General features: G+C 36.8%; 1 protein-coding gene across 1 annotated transcript in view; it reads right to left on the bottom strand.

Moving 5' to 3' along the window:
- LOC128655894 (zinc finger protein 239) overlaps positions 1-24,092 on the bottom strand; it is a 38,435-nt gene extending 14,343 nt beyond the window's left edge. Inside the window, exons 1-2 of the mRNA XM_053709486.1 lie at positions 23,965-24,092; positions 1,798-1,903 (exon numbers count right to left, since the gene is read on the bottom strand). Of these exons, the coding sequence (XP_053565461.1) occupies positions 1,798-1,889 (92 nt within the window). The 5' untranslated portion in view covers positions 1,890-1,903; positions 23,965-24,092. The remainder of the gene's footprint in view (positions 1-1,797; positions 1,904-23,964) is intronic.
- Positions 24,093-25,977: the final 1,885 nt, after the last annotated feature.

The following is a 25,977-nucleotide window of genomic DNA, read 5'->3' as shown; positions in this document are numbered from 1 at the left end:
TTGAGTTGCCACTACTTTTTCAATTATTTTCCCCAGAAATGGGAGGTTGGATACTGGTCTGTAATTAGTCATGCAATCTGGGTCTAATAAAGGTTTCTTTAGGAGTTGTTTTACCACAGCTTCTTTTAGAGGATCTGGAAAGTCTCCTGTTTTTAGTGAACACTGCACTATTTTTGTGAGGACTGGGGCGAGTGTTTCAATGCATCCAGATATGAGCTGAGTTGGAGCAGGGTCTAAGTCACACGTAGTAGGGTGCAACTTTTGTATGGTGTTTTTAACTTCTTTTATATCCACATTTGTAAAAGTGGACCATAAACTGGGGCAATCTGGCATTCCATTGTAGCGGTTCTGGTGTGTAACTGTTTGGCCTGCTGTGATAGAAATTCGGATTGAGGAAATCTTGTCTCTGAAGAAGGTCGCAAATGCTTCACATTTATCCTGAGAAAAGTTGGTGGGGCTAAGAATGCATGCTGGTTTGCAGAGCCTTTCTACTGTGTGAAACAGTTGCCTGGGTCTATTGTGGGAGAGTGCAATTTTGCGTGATAAAAATGAAGATTTTTTCTGAGTTATCTTGGATTTATATTTATTTAGATTGTAACATAAAACTTGACCCCACGATTATCTTGCTAAATAATCACCCCCAGTTACAATGCCACTACAGAAACACCCTACTAAAGGTTCATATAAATATTGCCAAAAAAACGATACCTCGCCACTGGAAAAAACCTCTAGCGCCCAGTATTTCACAATGGTTACGCGAGATTGAATATCTCTGGAAGAATTATATCATAGTTTTTATGGGAAAACAGATCACTTCCTCAATGTGCTTCTTTTGTGGTCAAAACATTAACATGAATATTTTCCTTACTTCATATATTTACACACCATAGCTCTTATCCTCCCCATTCCATTTCCCTCCTTTCCCTCTCCATTTTTCGTTGGAACAGTTTAATCTAATTTGCAGGATTAAATGTTATTATCCCATGGAAATATGTATGTATATTACCCCGTATTTCTCTGCTGACAACCCTTGATATGTAAGTTTAAAGAAATCGGTTTTGTATCCTGTTGTTTTGTACAAGATCATAAAATCTAATAAAACAATTTAAAGAAAGAAGAAAAAAAAAAAAAAAAAAAGGGCTGAACATGGGCGTTTCATGGTCATATATAATATTGTCTCCCAGCGTAATTTTTTAAGTATTTTCACCCCACAGAACTTACTGTTTTTTCTCGCAAATGAAAAGGTGGCGACCTATCAAAACACGAATTACTATGAAGGAAAATCTATGCATATAAAAATAACAGCGATTTTAAAGGTTAAGTGCACTGTAAATAGCATAATTTGATTTGTATTGAGTTTCAGACTGGAAAACCAGTCAAGGCTGGCAAATGTTTTAAGAATCGGTCCCTTAGTGCAGCAGATACAAGAGCATACACTAAAGGACCTACTTTCGTGCAGGCTCTGGGATCCGCCGTGCTAAGCCTCCTATTAGCGTTGCTCTAGACTTAGTGAAGGTGGCTTGGGATTAGTGCGGTTACCGAGCACACTAGAGGTAGGTATATCACCTTTAAAACCAAAATGTAAAGGAAACTAATATACACTAACAAATCTCGGTAGTATACATTAGTTTTCTTTAATTTAGTTGGTGCATTCGTTTAGATGTATGTTTCATTAGTAATATCCATTCATAACTATTTTGCAGAATTCTGAGTTTTTATTTGTAAGATGTTTGTGACAAACTTATTGGATTATTAAAAGTAAATAGGAAATTCAATAAAATATAATACATGTTTTACCCAGGCATATCAGAGTCAGAGGAGTCTTCATCAGGTCTCCAAAATGTTTTAGCAGCCATTTTAATTGGATTCATCCTTCTCGAAGTCATCATCAGCTATCTCTAGTCTGTTAAAGAAAACATTATAAGATTTACATTTATTAGAATCATTTATGTAAATAACTTTCAGAAATTAGACTTTACAGAAACTACATCTGTTGTGGCAAAAAAAAAGTCAAATAAAACATAAAACTCACCAGTGAATTTACTCCAACTTGTCATCATGACATGATAATCTGATTGTGCACGCTCATCTGTCATCATGACATGATAATCTGATTGTGCACGCTCACCTGTCATCATGCCATGATTATCTGATTGTGCACGCTCACCTGTCAACATGCCATGATAATCTGATTGTGCACGCTCACCTGTCAACATGCCATGATAATCTGATTGTGCACGCTCACCTGTCAACATGCCATGATAATCTGATTGTGCACGCTCATCTGTCATGACACTATGATCTGATTGTGCAGGCTCACCTGTCAACATGCCATGATATTCTGACTGTGCACACTCACCTGTCATCATGCCATGATAATCTAATTATGCATGCTCACCTGTCATCATGCCATGATAATCTAATTGTGCATGCTCATCTGTCAACATGCCATGATAATCTGATTGTGCACGCTCATCTGTCATCATGCCATGATAATCTAATTGTGCATGCTCACCTGTCAACATGCCATGATAATCTAATTGTGCATGCTCATCTGTCAACATGCCATGATAATCTGATTGTGCACGCTCATCTGTCAACATGCCATGATAATCTGATTGTGCACGCTCACCTGTCAACATGCCATGATAATCTGATTGTGCACGCTCATCTGTCATCATGACATGATAATCTGATTGTGCACGCTCACCTGTCAACATGCCATTCTAATCTGATTGTGCACGCTCACCTGTCAACATGCCATGATAATCTGACTGTGCACGCTCACCTGTCAACATGCCATGATAATCTGATTGTGCACGCTCATCTGTCATCATGACATGATAATCTGATTGTGCACGCTCACCTGTCATCATGACATGATAATCTGATTGTGCACGCTCACCTGTCAACATGCCATGATAATCTGACTGTGCACGCTCACCTATCAACATGCCATGATAATCTGACTGTGCACGCTCACCTATCAACATGCCATGATAATCTGACTGTGCACGCTCACCTATCAACATGCCATGATAATCTGACTGTGCACGCTCACCTATCAACATGCCATGATTATCTGATTGTGCACGCTCACCGGTCAACATGCCATGATAATCCGATTGTGCACGCTCATCTGTCATGACACTATGATCTGATTGTGCACGCTCACCTGTCAACATGCCATGATATTCTGACTGTGCACACTCACCTGTCAACATGCCATGATAATCTGACTGTGCACGCTCACCTGTCAACATGCCATGATTATCTGATTGTGCATGATCACCGGTCAACATGCCATGACATGATAATCTAATTATATACACATACACACACAAACATTATATATAATAATATATATATATATATACACACACACACACACACATACACACATATATACATATACATACACATATATATATATATATATATATATGTATACATATATACACACACACACACACACAATAATACTGAGCATACTTTGTTTATATACAACACACACAAAATGACTAATATTGAGCATACTTTATTTATATACACACACACACACAAAATGACTAATACTGAGCATACTTTGTTTATATACACACACACAAAATGACCCACTTCTTGTCCTCCAACTCATTGCTTGACCCCTTGCAATCTGGCTTCCGTCCCCAACACTCAACTTTAGACTGTCCTCACCAAGGTTACTAACAATCTTCTTTCTGCTAAAAACAATGGCCACTACTCAATACTTGTCTTACTTGACCTGTCTACTGCCTTTGACACCGTTGACCATTCCCTTCTCCTACGGACTCTCAGCTAGCTTGGGCTGTCTGACACTGCCCTCTCCTGGATCCACTCTTCTCTCTCTAATAGGTCCTTTTCTGTCTCCTTTGCTGGTGACTCCTCTTCTCCATTGCCTCTGTCTGTTGGAGTACCTCAAGGCTCTGGGTCCTCTACTCTTCTCTATTTATACTTCCTCACTGGGTAAACTTATCAGTAGCTATGTCTTCAGCTATCACCTCTATGCTGATGATACTTAGATCTACCTATCCACCCCTGCACTCTCTCTTCTGTCCTTTCTCACATCAGTGTCTGCCTATCTGTCATTTCTTCTTGGATGGCCTCTCACCACCTAAAAATCAACATGTCAAAGACTGAGCTCCTTCTAATCCCCCCCTCTAATTCTACCCCGGTTTCTAACTTTTCAATCACTGTTGGCGACACCACTATCTCCCCAAGTCCGCTGCTTAGGAGTTACACTTGACTCCAATCTGTCCTTCATACCCCACATCCAATTGCTCTCTTCAATCTGTTGCAACCACCAACGCAATATCTCCAAACTTTGTCCGTTTCTGAGTGCTAAAACTACTAAACAGCTAATCCACTCCCTGGTAATTTCCCGACTTGACTACTGTAATAACCTAATAACTGGCCTCCCGCCTCTCCCCTCTTTAATCCATCCTAAATGCATCTGCCAGGCTAAACCACCTCTCTTGACGCTCTGTTCTGCTGCACCTCTCTGCGGGTCCCTTCACTGGCTCCTCATTCACAGCAGAACTAAATTCAAAATTCTCATCCTGACCTACAAAGCCCTCACCAATGCAGCCCGTCCCCCCTACCTGTCCTCCCTCATCAACAAATATACTCCAGCCAACCCCCTAAAATCCAACAATGACCTGCTCCTTGCATCTTCTACTATCACCTCCTCCCATGCTAGACTACAGGACTTCTCTCGTGCACCACCAACCATCTGGAACGCACTTCCTCGAGCTGTCAGACTTTCCCCTAACCTTTCCTCCTTTAAACACTCCCTAAAGACATTTTTGTTCAGTGAAGCCTATCTCCAAATCAGTAACAAATTAATTCCACTTGCCCAATAGCTGCCCTCATCTAACTCCACACTAACATCATTCTCACCTTTGCAGTACCCACCTCCTATTTCATACCCTCCTACCCATCTAGATTGTAAGTTCCCACGGTAACAGGGCCCTCAATTCCCCCTGTATTTGTTTGTTAAACTTTGTCTTTTATATTGTATTGTACTGTAAATTTATCTTTGTACCCATGGACAACGCTGCGGAATCTGTTGGCGCTTTATAAAAAAAGAATAATAATACTGAGCATACTTTGTTTACATACACACAAAATGACTAATACTGAGCATACTTTGTTTATATACACACACACAAAAGTACTAATACTGAGCATAATTTGTTTATATACACAGTCACACACACACAATGACTTATACTGAGCATATTTTGTTTATATACACACACACGAAATGACGAATAGTTACTGAGCATACTTTGTTTATACACACACACACAAAAGTACTAATACTGAGCAACTTTGTTTATATACAGTCACACACACAATGACTTATACTGAGCATATTTTGTTTATACACACACACACAAAAGTACTAATACTGAGCATACTTTGTTTATATACACAGTCACACACACAGTGACTTATACTGAGCATATTTTGTTTATATACACACACACAAAAGTACTAATACTGAGCATACTTTGTTTATATACACAGTCACACACACAATGACTTATACTGAGCATATTTTGTTTATATACACACACAAAATGACTAATAGTTACTGAGCATACTTTGTTTATACACACACACACAAAAGTACTAATATTGAGCATACTTTGTTTATATACAGACACACACACAATGACTTATACTGAGCATACTTTGTGTATACACACACAATGACTTATATTGAGCATACTTTGTGTATAAACACACACAATGACGTATATTGAGCATACTTTGTGTATAAACACACACAATGACGTATATTGAGCATACTTTGTGTATAAACACTCACAATGACTTATACTGAGCATACTTTGTGTATACACACACACACAATGACTTATACTGAGCATACTTTGTGTATACACACACACACAATGACTTATACTGAGCATACTTTGTGTATACACACACACAATGACTTATACTGAGCATAATTTGTGTATACACACACACACGACTTATACTGAGCATACTTTGTGTATACACACACACACACACACACACAATATGACTTATACTGAGCATACTTTGTGTATACACACACACAATGACTTATACTGAGCATACTTTGTTTATATACACAGTCCCACATACACAATGACATACTGGGCATACTTTGTGTATACACACAATGACTTATACTGAGCATATTTTGTGTATATACACACACATACACAATGACTTATACTGAGCATACTTTGTTTATATACACAGTCCCACACACACAATGACATACTGAGCATACTTTGTAACATATTTAAAAAACATAATTTATGTAAGAACTTACCTGATAAATTCATTTCTTTCATATTGGCAAGAGTCCATGAGCTAGTAACATATGGGATATACAATCCTACCAGGAGGGGCAAAGTTTCCCAAACCTCAAAATGCCTATAAATACACCCCTCACCACAATTCAGTTTAACGAATAGCCAAGCAGTGGGGTGATAAAGAAAGGAGTAGAAAGCATCAACAAAGGAAATTTGGAAATAATTGTGCTTTATACAAAAAATCATAACCACCATAAAAAGGGTGGGCCTCGTGGACTCTTGCCAATATGAAAGAAATGAATTTATCAGGTAAGTGCTTACATAAATTATGTTTTCTTTCATGTAATTGGCAAGAGTCCATGAGCTAGTGACATATGGGATATCAATACCCAAGATGTGGAGTCTTCCACTCAAGAGTCTCTAGAGAGGGAGGGAATAAAAATAAAAACAGCCATATTCTGCTGAAAAAAATTAATCCACAACCCAAAAAAATAAAAGTTTATTTCATTTTTGAAAAGAAAAAAACTTAAATCAAAAGCAGAAGAATCAAACTGAAACAGCTGCCTGAAGAACTTTTCTACCAAAAACTGCTTCAGAAGAAGCAAATACATCAAAACGGTAGAATTTAGTAAATGTATGCAAAGAGGACCAAGTCGCCGTTTGCAAATCTAATCAACTGAAGCTTCATTCTTAAAAGCCCACGAAGTGGAGACTGATCTAGTAGAATGAGCTGTAATTCTCTGAAGCGGGGTCTTACCCGACTCCAAATAAGCTTGATGAATCAAAAGTTTCAACCAAGAAGCCAAGGAAATAGCAGAAGCCTTCTGACCTTTCCTAGGACTAGAAAATAAAACAAATAGACTGGAAGTCTTCCTGAAATCTTTAGTAGCTTCCACATAATATTTCAAAGCTCTTACCACATCCAAAGAATGTAAGGATCTCTCCAAAGAATTCTTTGAATTAGGACATAAGGAAGGGACAACAATTTCTCTACTAATGTTGTTAGAATTCACAACCTTAGGTAAAAATTGAAAAGAAGTCCGCAAAACTGCCTTATCCTGAAGAAAAATCAGAAAAGGAGACTCACAAGAGCAGATAGTTCAGAAACTCTTCTAGAAGAAGAGATAGCCAAAAGGAACACCACTTTCCAAGAAAGTAGTTTTAATGTCCAAAGAATGCATAGGCTCAAATGGAGGAGCCTGTAAAGCCTTCAGAACCAAATTAAGACTCCAAGGAGGAGAAATTGATTTAATGACAGGCTTAATACGAACTAAAGCCTGTACAAAACAGTGAATATCAGGAAGTATAGCAATCTTTCTGTGAAATAAAACAGAAAGAGCAGAGATTTGTCCCTTCAAGGAACTTGCAGACAAACCCTTATCCAAACCATCCTGAAGGAACTGTAAAATTCTAGGAATTCTAAAAGAAAGCCAGGAGAATTTATGAGAAGAACACCATGAAATGTAAGTCTTCCAAACTCTATAATAAATCTTTCTAGAGACAGATTTACGAGCTTGTAACATAGTATTAACCACTGAGTCAGAGAAACCTCTATGACTTAGAACTTCAAATTTAAATGATTTGAGATCCTGATGGAAAAACGGACCTTGAGATAGTAGGTCCGGCCATAACGGAAGTGGCCAAGGCGGGCAACTGGACATCCGAACCAGATCCGCATACCATGTGGCCATGCTGGAGCCACCAGCAACACAAAAGACTGTTCCATGATGATTTTGGAGATCACTCTTGGAAGGAGAACTAGAGGCGGGAGGATGTAAGCGGGAGGATAACACCAAGGAAGTGTCAGTGCATCCACTGCTTCCGCCTGAACATCCCTGGACAGGTATCTGGGAAGTTTCTTGTTTAGATCAGAGGCCATGAGATCTATCTCTGGAAGACCCCACATCTGAACAATCTGAGAAAACACATCTGGATGGAGAGACCACTTCCCTGAATGTAAAGTCTGGCGGCTGAGATAATCCGCCTCCCAATTGTCTACACCTGGGATATGCACCGCAGAGATTAGACAGGAGCTGGATTCCGCCCAAGCAATTATCCGAGATACTTCTTTCATAGCTTGGGGACTGCGAGTCCCACCCTGATGATTGACATAAGCCACAGTTGTGATATTGTCTGTCTGAAAACAAATGAACGGTTCTCTCTTCAGCAGAGGCCAAAACTGAAGAGCCCTGAGAATTGCACGGAGTTCTAAAATATTTATTGGTAATCTCGCCTCTTGAGATTTCCAAACCCTTGTGCTGTCAGAGATCCCCAAACAGCTCCCCAACCTGAAAGACTCGCATCTGTAGAGATCACAGTCCAGGTTGGCCGAACAAAAGAAGCCCCTTGAACCAAACGATGGTGAACTATCCACCATGTCAGAGAGTGTCGTACATTGGGATTCAAGGATATTAATTGTGATATCTTTGTATAATCCCTGCACCATTGATTCAGCATGCAAAGCTGTAGAGCTCATGTGAAAACGAGCAAAGGGGATCGCGTCCGATGCTGCAGTCATGAGACCTAAAACTTCCATGCACATAGCCACTGAAGGGAATGACTGAGACTGAAGGTGCCGGCATGCTGCGACCAATTTTAAACGTCTCTTGTCTTTTAGAGACAGAGTCAAAGACACTGAATCTATCTGGAAGCCTAAAAAGGTGACCCTTGTCTGAGGAATCAAGAAATTTTTTGAAAATTGATCTTCCAACCATGTTTCCGAAGAAACACCACTAGTTGATTTGTGTGAGATTCTGCAGTATGTAAAGACTGAGCTAGTACCAAGATATCGTCCAAATAAGGAAACACCGCAATACCCTGTTCTCTGATTACAGATAGTAGGGCACCCAGAACCTTTGAAAAGATTATTGGAGCTGTTGCTAGGCCAAATGGAAGAGCAACAAATTGGTAATGCTTGTCTAGAAAAGAGAATCTCAGAAACTGATAGTGTTCTGGATGAATCGGAATATGAAGGTATGCATTCTGCAAGTCTATTTTATAATGTCCTTGCTGAACAAAAGGCAGAATAGTCCTTATAGTCACCATCTTGAAAGTTGGTACTCTTAAATAACAATTCAAAATTTTCAGATCCAGAACTGGTCTGAATAAATTTTCTTTCTTTGGTACAATGAATAGGTTTGAATAAAACCCCAAACCTTGTTCCTGAAGAGGAACTGGCATGATTAGCCCTGAAGACTCCAGGTCTGAAACACACTTCAGAAAAGCCTGAGCTTTTACTGGATTTACAGGGATAAGTGAGAGAAAAAAATCTTCTCACAGGAGGTCTTACTTTGAATCCTATTCGATATCCCTGAGAGACAATGCTCTGAATCCAATAATTTTGGACAGATTTATCCAAAAATCCTTGAAAAACCTTAATCTGCCCCCTACCAGCTGAGCTGGAATGAGCGCCGCACCTTCATGCGGACTTAGGGGCAGACTTTGGTTTCCTAAGTGGCTTGGATTTATTCCAATTTGAGGAAGGCTTCCAATTGGAAGCAGATTCCTTGGGAGGAGGATTGAGTTTTTGTTCCTTATTCTGACGAAAGGAACGAAAACGGTTAGAAGCCTTAGATTTGCCCTTAGGTTTTTTATCCTGAGGCAGAAAAACTCCTTTTCCTCCAGTGATAGTTGAAATAATAGAATCCAACTGAGAACCAAATAAATTATTACCTTGGAAAGAAAGAGATAGTAATCTAGATTTAGATGTCATATCAGCATTCCAAGATTTAAGCCACAAAGCTCTTCTAGCTAACACAGCTAAAGACATGAATCTAACATCAATTTTGATAATATAAAAAATGGCATTACAAATAAAATGATTAGCATGTTGCAGTAAGCGAGTAATGCTAGATATGTCAGGATCCAATTCTTGTTGCGCTAAATTCTCCAACCAAAAAGTTGAGGCAGCCGCAACATCAGCCAAAGAAATAGCAGGTCTGAGAAGATGACCTGAATATAAATAGGCCTTCCTTAGATAAGATTCAAGCTTCTTATCTAAAGGATCCTTAAAGGAAGTACTATCTTCCATAGGAATAGTGGTACGTTTAGCAAGAGTAGAAATAGCCCCATCAACTTTGGGGATTTTTCCCCAAAACTCTATAGATTTTGCTGGTAAAGGATACAATTTTTTTAAACCTTGAAGAAGGAATAAAAGAAGTACCTGGCTTATTCCTTTCCCTAGAAATCATATCAGAAATAGCTTTAGGAATAGGAAAAACCCCTGGGGAAACCACAGGAGGTTTAAAAACAGCATTTAAACGTTTATTAGACTGAATGTCAAGAGGACTGGTTACCTCAATATCCAAAGTAATTAACACTTCTTTTAATAAAGAACGCATATACTCTATTTTAAATAAATAAGTAGATTTGTCAGTGTCAATGTCTGAGGAAGGATCTTCTAAATCAGATAGATCCTCATCAGAAGAGGATAAATTATTATGTTGTTGGTCATTTGAAATTTCATCAGCTAAATGAGAAGTTTTAAAAGACCTTTTATGTTTATTAGAAGGTGGAAATGCAGACAAAACCTTTAGAATAGAATCAGATACAAATTCTTTAAAATTTACAAGTATATCATGTACATTAGAAGTTAAAGGAACTGCAACTGGCAATGTACTATTACTGATGGAAACACTATCTGCATGTAAAAATTTATCATGACAACTATTACAAATGACAATTGGTGGAATAATTTCTAAACTTTTACAACAAATGCACTTAGCTTTGGTAGAACCGATGTCAGGCAGCAATGTTCCAGCAGAAACTTCTGAGACAGGATCAGATTGGGACATCTTGCTCAATGTAAGAGAAAAAACAACATATAAAGCAAAATTATCTATTTCCTTATATGACAATTTCAGGAATGAGAAAAAATGCAAAAGCATAGGCCTGTGATAGAGAAAAAAGTAAGAGGCAAACATCAATGGGGTATTAAAATAATGAAAAAACGTAACGTAAACTTTTTTGGCGCCAAAAATAACCAGAAATGACACACTCGCGTAACTAATGACGCCGCCGTGTGAAAGGTCAATTGAAAAAAAAGACTAAACCCCAGGTAAGAAATACATTTCTTAAAACAAATGTTTATATTCCCCAAATATGAAACTGACAGTCTGCTGAAGGAAATACATGAACCTGACTCACGGCAAATATAAGTACAATACATATATTTAGAACTTTATATAAATGCATAAAGTGCCAAACCATAGCTGAGGTGTCTTAAGTAATAAAAAACATACTTACCAAAAGACACCCATACACATATAGCAGATAGCCAAACCAGTACTAAAACAGTTATTAGTAGAGGTAATGGTAAATTGAGAGTATATCGTCGATCTGAAAAGGGAGGTAGGAGATGAATCTCTACGACCGATAACAGAGAACCTATGAAATAGACCCCCGTTAGGGAAATCATCGTATTCAAATAAGTGATACTCCCTTCACGTCCTTCTGACATTTGCTGTACTCTGAGAGGAATCGGGCTTCAACAATGCTGAGAAGCGCATATCAACGTAGAAATCTTAGCACAAACTTACTTCACCACCTCAATAGGAGGCAAAGTTTGTAAAACTGAATTGTGGGTGTGGTGAGGGGTGTATTTATAGGCATTTTGAGGTTTGGGAAACTTTGCCCCTCCTGGTAGGATTGTATATCCCATATATCACTAGCTCATTGACTCTTGCCAATTACATGAAAGAAACTATATTTTACCGTCTCTCACACATTCTTTTCCTATCACCTAGGCATGACATAATTCTGTGAGAAACTAGTATAAAGCAACAAGATTACAATTCATTAAGGAGCACAAATACCTAGTTTAAATGACAAACAAGTTTTGGAAAACCTTATGAACGTTTTGCTTAGCTAGGCAGAGACTTATGCTGAAATTGTGTATAAGCATTGGTTGCATGCAGGTAGGCAAGCTTAGTAATGTCAGTGGCCAGGCTAGTAGGTCGATATGTTAATCAATAACAATGTGCTCTCTTCAAAGTCTCTTATCATAAAGTGAAGGTTAAGTTTCAGCATATGAAATACAGGAATGCATTTGTTAATTACCCTAATCTAATCGCTAAGTTTTTTTTTCATTTTTTTTTTCCAATTTTCTTATTTTTAAATTGTTATCTCCCTACCGTTGCGATGTCCAACTCCTCCCACATACCAGTTCCGGCTTTTCTTGTGTTTGATGTAGAGAGCAGTCTACTCACTTTCTATGTCTTCCTAAAGCGTGTTCACGACGCTCAGTGAAACAGCGCATGCGCCAATTGAAGATTTTACAGTCTTCTGCGCAAGCGAGAATGGGCACTCATAACAAGTTCTATGGGGATTCCTGAATATTGCCAATACGCATGCGCGAATCGTGAGCGCGCATGGAGGCCAACAATAGCGCATGCGCACAGGGTCAAGTAGGCAGGTGACGTGCACTGACGGCCTCCTAACGGCCAGAAATTCAGTTGGCTCACTTGGCTGCTACAGAAACGTGATCGGCAGCAAAGAATAAATACAAATTACGGGTTGCATTTGTGTACGATCGCAAATGGAATAATAATGATAAGTTGGTTTGGGATTAGATTTATAACGAATCATGAATGAAAGTCATATTTATTTTGTGAAACAAATGAAATCCTGGATAGTCATAAAGGTAAGTTTACCTTCACTTTAACCCCTTACAGGTGGTGCAGGCAGGTAAAGTTCCACATCTGCATATTGAGCACCTTCATCTTGGAGCTTAAGGGTCATGAAACCCAAAATGTATCTCTCATGATTCAGACAGAGCATACTATTTTAAACAACTTTCCAATTTACTTCTATTATTTAATTTCCTTTGTTCTCTTGTTATCCTTTGTCCAAAAGCATACCTAGGTAGTGTCAGGAGCTGGGAGCTAGCTGCCGATTGGTGGTTGCAAAAAATGTGCCTCTTGTGATTGGCTTAGTGACATGTTCAGCTAAAGGATACCAAGAGAATGAAGCTAAATTGATAATAGAAGTAAATGGGAAAGTTGTTAAAAAATGTATCATCTTTGAATCATACAAGAAAAATCTTGCGTTTCTTGTCCCTTTAAAAGGACATAATACTCATATGCTAAATCACTTGAAACTGATGCAGTATAACTGTAAATTGTTGACAGGAAAATATCACCTGAGCATCTCTATGTAAAAAAGGAAGATATTTTACCTCACAATCTCCTCAGCTCAGCAGAGTAAGTTCTGTGTAAAAAGTTATACTTCAGCTGCTGCTCAGCTGCAGGTAAAAAAAAAATAAATGAAGAAATGAACTGCAGCCAATCAGCATCAGCAGTGCAGAGGTCATGAACTCTTTTACTGTGATCTCATGAGATTTCACTTAACTCTCATGAGATTTCAAAGTAAAACTTCCTTAAACTGAATAGGAAAATAAGATCAGAGTGCACGAAGCTCACTCCCTTAGCTGTCCCAGGACAGACATACTGATTTGCTGCTTAGAAGTCCTTTACAATGGGATGTGGCTACTGAGGAATTTTTTAGGTCAAATATATTTATTTTTTACATAGAGATGTTCAGATGATATTTTCTAGTCAGCTTTTTACAGCAATGCTGCATCACTTTCAAATGTTTTTAACATTTGGGTATCATGGCCCTTTAAGTATTCTTGAACCCTGTAACAGAAGTGGCAAACATTCACAGAACGCTAACCATAAGTACACAATTCAGCTGTCAAAAACCTGCAGCATCTTTGAAAAGTAAATGTGCGACACTTCTGTCTTAGGGTGCAAGAATATCTAAGTTCAAAGATAGGGTACCCAGTATAAAATTGCTTGACCAACTGGCATCTGTATTTGGTTAAAATAAGTTAACAGCTTTAAGAAGCGAGGCTGGCACAGTAGGAAACACTAGCACCACACTGCTGTAGTTATACCCAGCAATTTAATGTCCCTTTAAAAGAATACCAGTACGTAAACAGACGAAACAAATACAAAAAGCTCACAGTCTACAGTAACGTTGCACTGACATTAAGCCCATGAGAAAGTTCTTCTACAATATATTTTATGTAATATACAAAATTAATTAATAGTGTTTTCAAAGTGTATTTACAGGATATGTACGAGTCAGTGCATCTGCCCGTCTGTATAAAATATGTCCCGTTATGGCACTAGTGCTGAGGAATGTGTTATATACAGATAAATTACATCTATTAGTATATATGTCCTGCTGTGCACTAGTGCTGAGGAATGTGTTATATACAGGTAAATTACATCTATTAGTATATACTATGTCCTGCTGTGCACTAGTGCTGAGGAATGTGTTATATACAGGTAAATTAAATCTATTAGTATATACTATGTCCTGCTGAGGCAGTAGTGCTAAAGTATGTGTTATATACAGGTAAATTACATCTATTAGTATATATGTCCTGCTGTGCACTAGCGCTGAGGAATGTGTTATATACAGGTAAATTACATATATTAGTATATAATATGTCCTGCTGTGCACTAGTGCTGAGGAATGTGTTATATACAGGTAAATTACATCTATTAGTATATAATATGTCCTGCTGTGCACTAGCGCTGAGGAATGTGTTATATACAGGTAAATTACATCTATTAGTATATATGTCCTGCTGTGCACTAGCGCTGAGGAATGTGTTATATACAGGTAAATTACATCTATTAGTATATAATATGTCCTGCTGTGCACTAGTGCTTAGGGAAGTGTTATATACAGGTAAATTACATCTATTAGTATATAATATGTCCTGCTGTGCACTAGCGCTGAGGAATGTGTTATATACAGGTAAATTACATCTATTAGTATATAATATGTCCTGCTGTGCACTAGCGCTGAGGAATGTGCTATATACAGGTAAATTATATCTATTAGTATATATGTCCTGCTGTGCACTAGTGATGAGGAATGTGCTATATACAGGTAAATTACATCTATTAGTATATAATATGTCCTGCTGTGCACTAGCACTGAGGAATGTGTTATATACAGGTAAATTACATCTATTAGTATATAATATGTCCTGCTGTGCACTAGCGCTGAGGAATGTGTTATATACAGGTAAATAACATCTATTAGTATATAATATGTCCTGCTGTGCACTAGTGCTGAGGAATGTGTTATATACAGGTAAATTATATCTATTAGTATATAATATGTCCTGCTGTGCACTAGTGCTGAGGAATGTGTTATATACAGGTAAATTACATCGATTAGTATATAATATGTCCTGCTGTGCACTAGTGCTGAGGAATGTGTTATATACAGGTAAATTACATCTATTAGTATATAATAGGTCCTGCGAAGGCACTAGTGCTGAGGAATGTGTTGTTATATACAGGTAAATTACATATATTAGTATATAATATGTCCTGCTGTGCACTAGTGCGGAGGAAAGTGTTGTTATATACAGGTAAATTACATCTATTAGTATATAATATGTCCTGCTGTGCACTAGTTCTGAGGAATGTGTTATATAGAGGTAAATTACATCTATTAGTATATACTATGTCCTGCTGTGCACTAGTGCTGAGGAATGTGTTATATACAGGTAAATTACATCTATTAGTATATACTATGTCCTGCTGTGCACTAGTGCTGAGGAATGTGTTATATACAGGTAAATTAAATCTATTAGTATATACTATGTCCTGCTGAGGCAGTAGTGCTAAAGTATGTGTTATATACAGGTAAATTACATCTATTAGTATATAATATGTCCTGCTGTGCACTAGCGCTGAGGAATGTGTTATATACAGGTAAATTACATCTATTAGTATATAATATGTCCTGCTGTGCACTAGTGCTGAGGAATGTGTTATATACAGGTAAATTACATCTATTAGTATATAATATGTCCTGCTGTGCACTAGTGCTGAGGAATGTGTTGTTATATACAGGTAAATTACATCTATTAGTATATAATATGTCCTGTGCACTAGTGCTGAGGAATGTGTTATATACAGGTAAATTACATCTATTAGTATATATGTCCTGCTGTGCACTAATACTGAGGAATGTGTTATATACAGGTAAATTACATCTATCAGTATATAATATGTCCTGCTGTGCACTAGTGCTGAGGAATGTGTTATATACAGGTAAATTACATCTATCAGTATATAATATGTCCTGCTGAGCACTAGCGCTGAGGAATGTGTTATATACAGGTAAATTACATCTATTAGTATATAATATGTCCTGCTGAGCACTAGCGCTGAGGAATGTGTTATATACAGGTAAATTACATCTATTAGTATATAATATGTCCTGCTGAGCACTAGTGCTGAGGAATGTGTTATATACAGGTAAATTACATCTATTAGTATATAATATGTCCTGCTGTGCACTAGCGCTGAGGAATGTGCTATATACAGGTAAATTATATCTATTAGTATATATGTCCTGCTGTGCACTAGTGATGAGGAATGTGCTATATACAGGTAAATTACATCTATTAGTATATAATATGTCCTGCTGTGCACTAGCACTGAGGAATGTGTTATATACAGGTAAATTACATCTATTAGTATATAATATGTCCTGCTGTGCACTAGCGCTGAGGAATGTGTTATATACAGGTAAATAACATCTATTAGTATATAATATGTCCTGCTGTGCACTAGTGCTGAGGAATGTGTTATATACAGGTAAATTATATCTATTAGTATATAATATGTCCTGCTGTGCACTAGTGCTGAGGAATGTGTTATATACAGGTAAATTACATCGATTAGTATATAATATGTCCTGCTGTGCACTAGTGCTGAGGAATGTGTTATATACAGGTAAATTACATCTATTAGTATATAATAGGTCCTGCGAAGGCACTAGTGCTGAGGAATGTGTTGTTATATACAGGTAAATTACATCTATTAGTATATAATATGTCCTGCTGTGCACTAGTTCTGAGGAATGTGTTATATAGAGGTAAATTACATCTATTAGTATATACTATGTCCTGCTGTGCACTAGTGCTGAGGAATGTGTTATATACAGGTAAATTACATCTATTAGTATATACTATGTCCTGCTGTGCACTAGTGCTGAGGAATGTGTTATATACAGGTAAATTAAATCTATTAGTATATACTATGTCCTGCTGAGGCAGTAGTGCTAAAGTATGTGTTATATACAGGTAAATTACATCTATTAGTATATAATATGTCCTGCTGTGCACTAGTGCTGAGGAATGTGTTGTTATATACAGGTAAATTACATCTATTAGTATATAATATGTCCTGTTGTGCACTAGTTCTGAGGAATGTGTTATATAGAGGAATATTACATCTATTAGTATATAATATGTCCTGCTGTGCACTAGTGCTGAGGAATGTGTTATATACAGGTAAATTACATCTATTAGTATATAATATGTCCTGCTGAGGCACTAGTGCTGAGGAATGTGTTATATACAGGTAAATTACATCTATTAGTATATAATATGTCCTGCTGTGCACTAGTTCTGAGGAATGTGTTATATACAGGTAAATTACATCTATCAGTATATAATATGTCCTGCTGTGCACTAGTGCTGAGGAATGTGTTATATACAGGTAAATTACATCTATCAGTATATATGTCCTGCTGAGCACTAGCGCTGAGGAATGTGTTATATACAGGTAAATTACATCTATTAGTATATAATATGTCCTGCTGAGCACTAGTGCTGAGGAATGTGTTATATACAGGTAAATTACATCTATTAGTATATAATATGTCCTGCTGTGCACTAGTGCTTAGGGAAGTGTTATATACAGGTAAATTACATCTATTAGTATATAATATGTCCTGCTGTGCACTAGCGCTGAGGAATGTGTTATATACAGGTAAATTACATCTATTAGTATATAATATGTCCTGCTGTGCACTAGCGCTGAGGAATGTGCTATATACAGGTAAATTATATCTATTAGTATATATGTCCTGCTGTGCACTAGTGATGAGGAATGTGCTATATACAGGTAAATTACATCTATTAGTATATAATATGTCCTGCTGTGCACTAGCACTGAGGAATGTGTTATATACAGGTAAATTACATCTATTAGTATATAATATGTCCTGCTGTGCACTAGCGCTGAGGAATGTGTTATATACAGGTAAATAACATCTATTAGTATATAATATGTCCTGCTGTGCACTAGTGCTGAGGAATGTGTTATATACAGGTAAATTATATCTATTAGTATATATGTCCTGCTGTGCACTAGTGCTGAGGAATGTGTTGTTATATACAGGTAAATTACATCTATTAGTATATAATATGTCCTGCTGTGCACTAGTTCTGAGGAATGTGTTATATAGAGGAATATTACATCTATTAGTATATAATATGTCCTGCTGTGCACTAGTGCTGAGGAATGTGCTATATACAGGTAAATTGCATCTATTAGTATATAATATGTCCTGCTGTGCACTAGTGCTGAGGAATGTGTTATATACAGGTAAATTACATCTATTAGTATATATGTCCTGCTGTGCACTAGTGCTGAGGAATGTGTTATATACAGGTAAATTACATCTATTAGTATATAATATGTCCTGCTGAGCACTAGCGCTGAGGAATGTGTTATATACAGGTAAATTACATCTATTAGTATATACTATGTCCTGCTGAGCACTAGCGCTGAGGAATGTGTTATATACAGGTAAATTACATCTATTAGTATATAATATGTCCTGCTGAGCACTAGTGCTGAGGAATGTGTTATATACAGGTAAATTACATCTATTAGTATATAATATGTCCTGCTGAGGCACTAGTGCTGAGGAATGTGTTATATACAGGTAAATTACATCTATTAGTATATAATATGTCCTGCTGTGCACTAGTTCTGAGGAATGTGTTATATACAGGTAAATTACATCTATCAGTATATAATATGACCTGCTGTGCACTAGTGCTGAGGAATGTGTTATATACAGGTAAATTACATCTATCAGTATATATGTCCTGCTGAGCACTAGCGCTGAGGAATGTGTTATATACAGGTAAATTACATCTATTAGTATATAATATGTCCTGCTGAGCACTAGTGCTGAGGAATGTGTTATATACAGGTAAATTACATCTATTAGTATATAATATGTCCTGCTGTGCACTAGTGCTTAGGGAAGTGTTATATACAGGTAAATTACATCTATTAGTATATAATATGTCCTGCTGTGCACTAGCGCTGAGGAATGTGTTATATACAGGTAAATTACATCTATTAGTATATAATATGTCCTGCTGTGCACTAGCGCTGAGGAATGTGCTATATACAGGTAAATTATATCTATTAGTATATATGTCCTGCTGTGCACTAGTGATGAGGAATGTGCTATATACAGGTAAATTACATCTATTAGTATATAATATGTCCTGCTGTGCACTAGCACTGAGGAATGTGTTATATACAGGTAAATTACATCTATTAGTATATAATATGTCCTGCTGTGCACTAGCGCTGAGGAATGTGTTATATACAGGTAAATAACATCTATTAGTATATAATATGTCCTGCTGTGCACTAGTGCTGAGGAATGTGTTATATACAGGTAAATTATATCTATTAGTATATATGTCCTGCTGTGCACTAGTGCTGAGGAATGTGTTGTTATATACAGGTAAATTACATCTATTAGTATATAATATGTCCTGCTGTGCACTAGTTCTGAGGAATGTGTTATATAGAGGAATATTACATCTATTAGTATATAATATGTCCTGCTGTGCACTAGTGCTGAGGAATGTGCTATATACAGGTAAATTGCATCTATTAGTATATAATATGTCCTGCTGTGCACTAGTGCTGAGGAATGTGTTATATACAGGTAAATTACATCTATTAGTATATAATATGTCCTGCTGAGCACTAGCGCTGAGGAATGTGTTATATACAGGTAAATTACATCTATTAGTATATACTATGTCCTGCTGTGCACTAGTGCTGAGGAATGTGTTATATACAGGTAAATTACATCTATTAGTATATAATATGTCCTGCTGTGCACTAGTGCTGAGGAATGTGTTATATACAGGTAAATTACATCTATTAGTATATACTATGTCCTGCTGTGCACTAGTGCTGAGGAATGTGTTGTTATATACAGGTAAATTACATCTATTAGTATATAATATGTCCTGCTGTGCACTAGTGCTGAGGAATGTGTTATATACAGGTAAATTACATCTATTAGTATATAATATGTCCTGCTGTGCACTAGCGCTGAGGAATGTGTTGTTATATACAGGTAAATTACATCTATTAGTATATAATATGTCCTGCTGTGCACTAGTGCTGAGGAATGTGTTATATACAGGTAAATTACATCTATTAGTATATAATATGTCCTGCTGAGCACTAGTGCTGAGGAATGTGTTGTTATATACAGGTAAATTGCATCTATTAGTATATAATATGTCCTGCTGTGCACTAGTGCTGAGGAATGTGTTATATACAGGTAAATTACATCTATTAGTATATAATATGTCCTGCTGTGCACTAGTGCTGATGAATGTGCTATATACAGGTAAATTACATCTATTAGTATATAATATGTCCTGCTGTGCACTAGTGCTGAGGAGTGTGTTATATACAGGTAAATTACATCTATTAGTATATAATATGTCCTGCTGTGCACTAGTGCTGAGGAATGTGTTATATACAGGTAAATTACATCTATTAGTATATAATGTGTCCTGCTGTGCACTAGTGCTGAGGAATATGTTATATACAGGCCCCAAGGCAGAACATACAGTGTTGTGAGATGTCATCGCAGAAAATGCAGCATGTCTGCAGAAAGAACAGGACACATGCAGGAACTGTTAGCGCTTGAACTTTGTAGTGCTGCTCCACATTAGACAGTTCTCTTCTAACAGAGCTGTGATCTGGCTGCACTGTGTAAATTTTCCTTAACACAGTGCATCCACGGCAAAGTGCTGTTTGAAGTGAGCAGTCAAACGTGCCTTAGCGCTGCAAAGCAGCAGCGCATTGTTTGTTCACTGGTTCTCAGAGATTTTTTTCAAACCCGCACCTTAGAGCCTTTCCCAGTCTGCAAAGCTGTTTATTCTGAATGTAAGAGCACTGTATCTTTTTATTACTACATTTCTATGTTAGACCAAGAGAAAAGGAAACACATTTATTAAAGAGACATTTTAAAATGTCTTCTTTGTATGCAGCTAACTTGCAATGCAATTTTCAACTACTGCACTATATTATAAAACATTGCTTTACTCTTCAGTTAACCAACACATTGCAATTGAACTGGTGCCTTAGTGTAACTGTCTAATTTAAAATTGAATTTTATTTAAAAATAAACGGCAGAAAAAAATTCACAAAAAAAATCTCATTGCAGAAAGTAAAGAAAAGTTCTGCCTCTGGGTATACAGGTAAATTACATATATTAGTATATAATATGTCCTGCTGTGCACTAGTGCTGAGGAATGTGTTATATACAGGTAAATTACATATATTAGTATATAATATGTCCTGCTGTGCACTAGTGCTTAGGGAAGTGTTATATACAGGTAAATTACATCTATTAGTATATAATATGTCCTGCTGAGCACTAGCGCTGAGGAATGTGTTATATACAGGTAAATTACATCTATTAGTATATAATATGTCCTGCTGAGGCACTAGTGCTGAGGAATGTGTTATATACAGGTAAATTACATCTATTAGTATATAATATGTCCTGCTGTGCACTAGTGCTGAGGAATGTGTTATATACAGGTAAATTACATCTATTAGTATATAATATGTCCTGCTGAGGCACTAGTGCTGAGGAATGTGTTATATACAGGTAAATTACATCTATTAGTATATAATATGTCCTGCTGTGCACTAGTGCTGAGGAATGTGTTATATACAGGTAAATTACATCTATTAGTATATAATATGTCCTGCTGTGCACTAGTGCTGAGGAATGTGTTATATACAGGTAAATTACATCTATTAGTATATAATATGTCCTGCTGTGCACTAGTGCTGAGGAATGTGTTATATACAGGTAAATTACATCTATTAGTATATAATATGTCATGCTGTGCACTAGCGCTGAGGAATGTGTTATATACAGGTAAATTACATCTATTAGTATATATGTCCTGCTGTGCACTAGCGCTGAGGAATGTGTTATATACAGGTAAATTACATCTATTAGTATATAATATGTCCTGCTGTGCACTAGTGCTGAGGAATGTGTTATATACAGGTAAATTACATCTATTAGTATATAATATGTCCTGCTGTGCACTAGCGCTGAGGAATGTGTTATATACAGGTAAATTACATCTATTAGTATATATGTCCTGCTGTGCACTAGCGCTGAGGAATGTGTTATATACAGGTAAATTACATCTATTAGTATATACTATGTCCTGCTGTGCACTAGCGCTGAGGAATGTGTTATATACAGGTAAATTACATCTATTAGTATATAATATGTCCTGCTGTGCACTAGCGCTGAGGAATGTGTTATATACAGGTAAATTACATCTATTAGTATATATGTCCTGCTGTGCACTAGTGCTGAGGAATGTGTTATATACAGGTAAATTACATCTATTAGTATATAATATGTCCTGCTGTGCACTAGTGCTGAGGAATGTGTTATATACAGGTAAATTACATCTATTAGTATATAATATGTCCTGCTGTGCACTAGTGCTGAGGAATGTGTTATATAGAGGTAAATTACATCTATTAGTATATACTATGTCCTGCTGTGCACTAGTGCTGAGGAATGTGTTATATACAGGTAAATTACATCTATTAGTATATAATATGTCCTGCTGTGCACTAGTGCTGAGGAATGTGTTATATACAGGTAAATTACATCTATTAGTATATAATATGTCCTGCTGAGCACTAGTGCTGAGGAATGTGTTATATACAGGTAAATTACATCTATTAGTATATAATATGTCCTGCTGTGCACTAGTGCTGAGGAATGTGTTATATACAGGTAAATTACATCTATTAGTATATAATATGTCCTGCTGAGCACTAGCGCTGAGGAATGTGCTATATACAGGTAAATTACATCTATTAGTATATAATATGTCCTGCTGAGCACTAGTGCTGAGGAATGTGTTATATACAGGTAAATTACATCTATTAGTATATAATATGTCATGCTGTGCACTAGCGCTGAGGAATGTGTTGTTATATACAGGTAAATTACATCTATTAGTATATAATATGTCCTGCTGATGCACTAGTGCTGAGGAATGTGTTATATACAGGTAAATTACATCTATTAGTATATAATATGTCCTGCTGAGGCACTAGTGCTTTGGGAAGTGTTATAACAAATTAATAAACATTAATTTAATAGGATTACATTATTGAGGCCTATAAATGTGGGCGCATAAATCTGTTTATATCAATGCGCTGAGGCCATAATGAGGTGACAGATCAGGCGGATTTATACACAAATACAGTAATGGGCTCAGAGAGAATTGTACACAGCTTATCCTGCACGTATCCTGTGATTATATCCCTGAGCCATTACGGACACTATCATTATGACACCTGCCTGCACTTGCTGCTCACCCTTCTCGGCCGCCCACACTCTCCCTCCATGACCCCCGAAGCGTGTAGGTGACGCCCATCTACAGCCTGATAGCCGCCCTGCGGGTACCACCGTTACTCACATGAACACAGCTCGCTCCCGGGGAATGCACCGGTTGCTATACTCCGGGGCCTGCGATCCCCCAGCGGCCGCACCGCTAGGACATGTGCTGGGTAACTAGCGGGCCGCTATGCTACTCAATCCAGGAAACGGGAACAAAGCTTGCCGCGCCTGGTATCCTGGGAAATGTAGTCCAGCGACTGCAGCGTGAGGTGTAACAATGTATCCGCTGCAGTGTATACCTCTAGCCTGCTTTAGTGCTTGTAAACCACAGAAACCCAGCACTGTTTAGCTGTCAAATTTACACCTTATGGGTAATAGATAATTGTGTTTTATTATTTATTACTATTACTCTGCCAATTCCATGAATGTGTTTATGGATAATGATGATAGTTATATTTAATTTAACTAAGCTAAAATATCCTTATTTTTTGTGTTTTTAAAGTGATGGTAAACTCCTGCAGTTTAGAGAGGACGACTGCTTTCCATAAACATGCATAGACAGCTGCAAACTTATTTACTGTCAAGAAATACAGCAGAAGGCCTAGCTCAATAATAAGTCAAATGTTTTTTTCTGATTCAATGCTAACATAAATACTTCACTGTGTTCCTTGCAACTGATCATTCTCTTCAGATAAAGGAGAAAAAAAAAAAGACTTTAAAGGGACAGGGAACCCCAAAAATTGATTTGGATAGAACATACAATTTTAAACAAGTTTCCATTTTACTTCTATTATCTAATTTGCTCAATTCTTTAGATATCCTTTGTTGAAGAAATAGCAATGCACATGTGTGAGCCAATCACACGAGGCCTCTATGTGCAGCAACCAATAAGCAGCTACTGAGCATATCTAGATATGCTTTTCAGCAAGTGAAATCAAGAGAATGAAGCAAATTAGACAATAGAAGTAAATTAGAAACTTGTTTAAAATTTCTAAATCACAAAAGAAAAAATGTGGGTTTCATGTCCCTTTAATTTTCTTGTTATCCTTTGCCGAAGGCACAACAAATTAGCCAATCACAAGAGACAGATCAGCAGCTAGATTCCACTAGTTTAGGATATGTGCATATTTTTTTTCAACAATGGATGCCAAAAGAACAAAGTACATTTGAAAATAGAAGTTTATTTAAAAGTATCTTAAAATTGAATGCCCTATCTGAATCATGCAAGTTTTAATTTTGAAACAAAGTCAATCCTAGGATTGATAGATTGTACACCTAGATAGCACTCTTCCCCTAATCAAGGGTGGCAGAGATTGGACAGAGACTGGATGTCTTGGGAGAGGGAGTGCATAGGAATTTTTAAAATATAACCTTTATTGGGTAATTTAAAACAAAAACGAAAACACAAACACAACCCACATATATACAATGTTTAAAAACACAGGATTTGGTCGGATTTATTATAATCCAATATTCTCTAAATGGATAAAGTAGTTGTAATATCCATTTGATGTATATTAATTTGTCTTAGGTCTGGAGTATCTGTAAGGATCTGTAATGATCTGATACTCTTATAAATTACGTGATATTTATGAAACTTATCCCACTGTAACAATAAATCTGTTATTACTTGTCTATTTAGTCGAAGTTAGAATTGACATTGTCTTCTTTGGTGTTTTATAAGTGAACACACAATTATACAATTTTGTTAGAACTGATCTGAGGTTGCATATAGCAGTGTCTGGTTTATATTCTGTCTTATTGCGTATGTCAAAGTTTTTAATTACAACTTTGCAAATCTACTATCACTGCTATTATAAAAGATTAAATGCAGTGTTTGATATAGAGTGAGTAGTGCTGTCAATTTGTAACTCCACTTTTGGTAACAAACTGAATCTGCCACTATTACAACTGCTATCTAAATATGCAGAAAATTTTTGCCTGATGTATTGCCAGACTATTTTCTGAACTATCAAGCACTTTTGAAAAAATATATATATAATTAACATAAGATCTAATTTTTAATTTTGACTTTCATATCCCTTTAAGTGCAGTGTGTTAAAAAATAGCAACTAAACCTAGGTCCTACAAA

The sequence above is a fragment of the Bombina bombina genome, chromosome 4 (assembly GCF_027579735.1).
Source record: "Bombina bombina isolate aBomBom1 chromosome 4, aBomBom1.pri, whole genome shotgun sequence".
NCBI lineage: Eukaryota > Metazoa > Chordata > Amphibia > Anura > Bombinatoridae > Bombina > Bombina bombina.
This window is presented reverse-complemented; position numbering and strand designations above follow the sequence as displayed.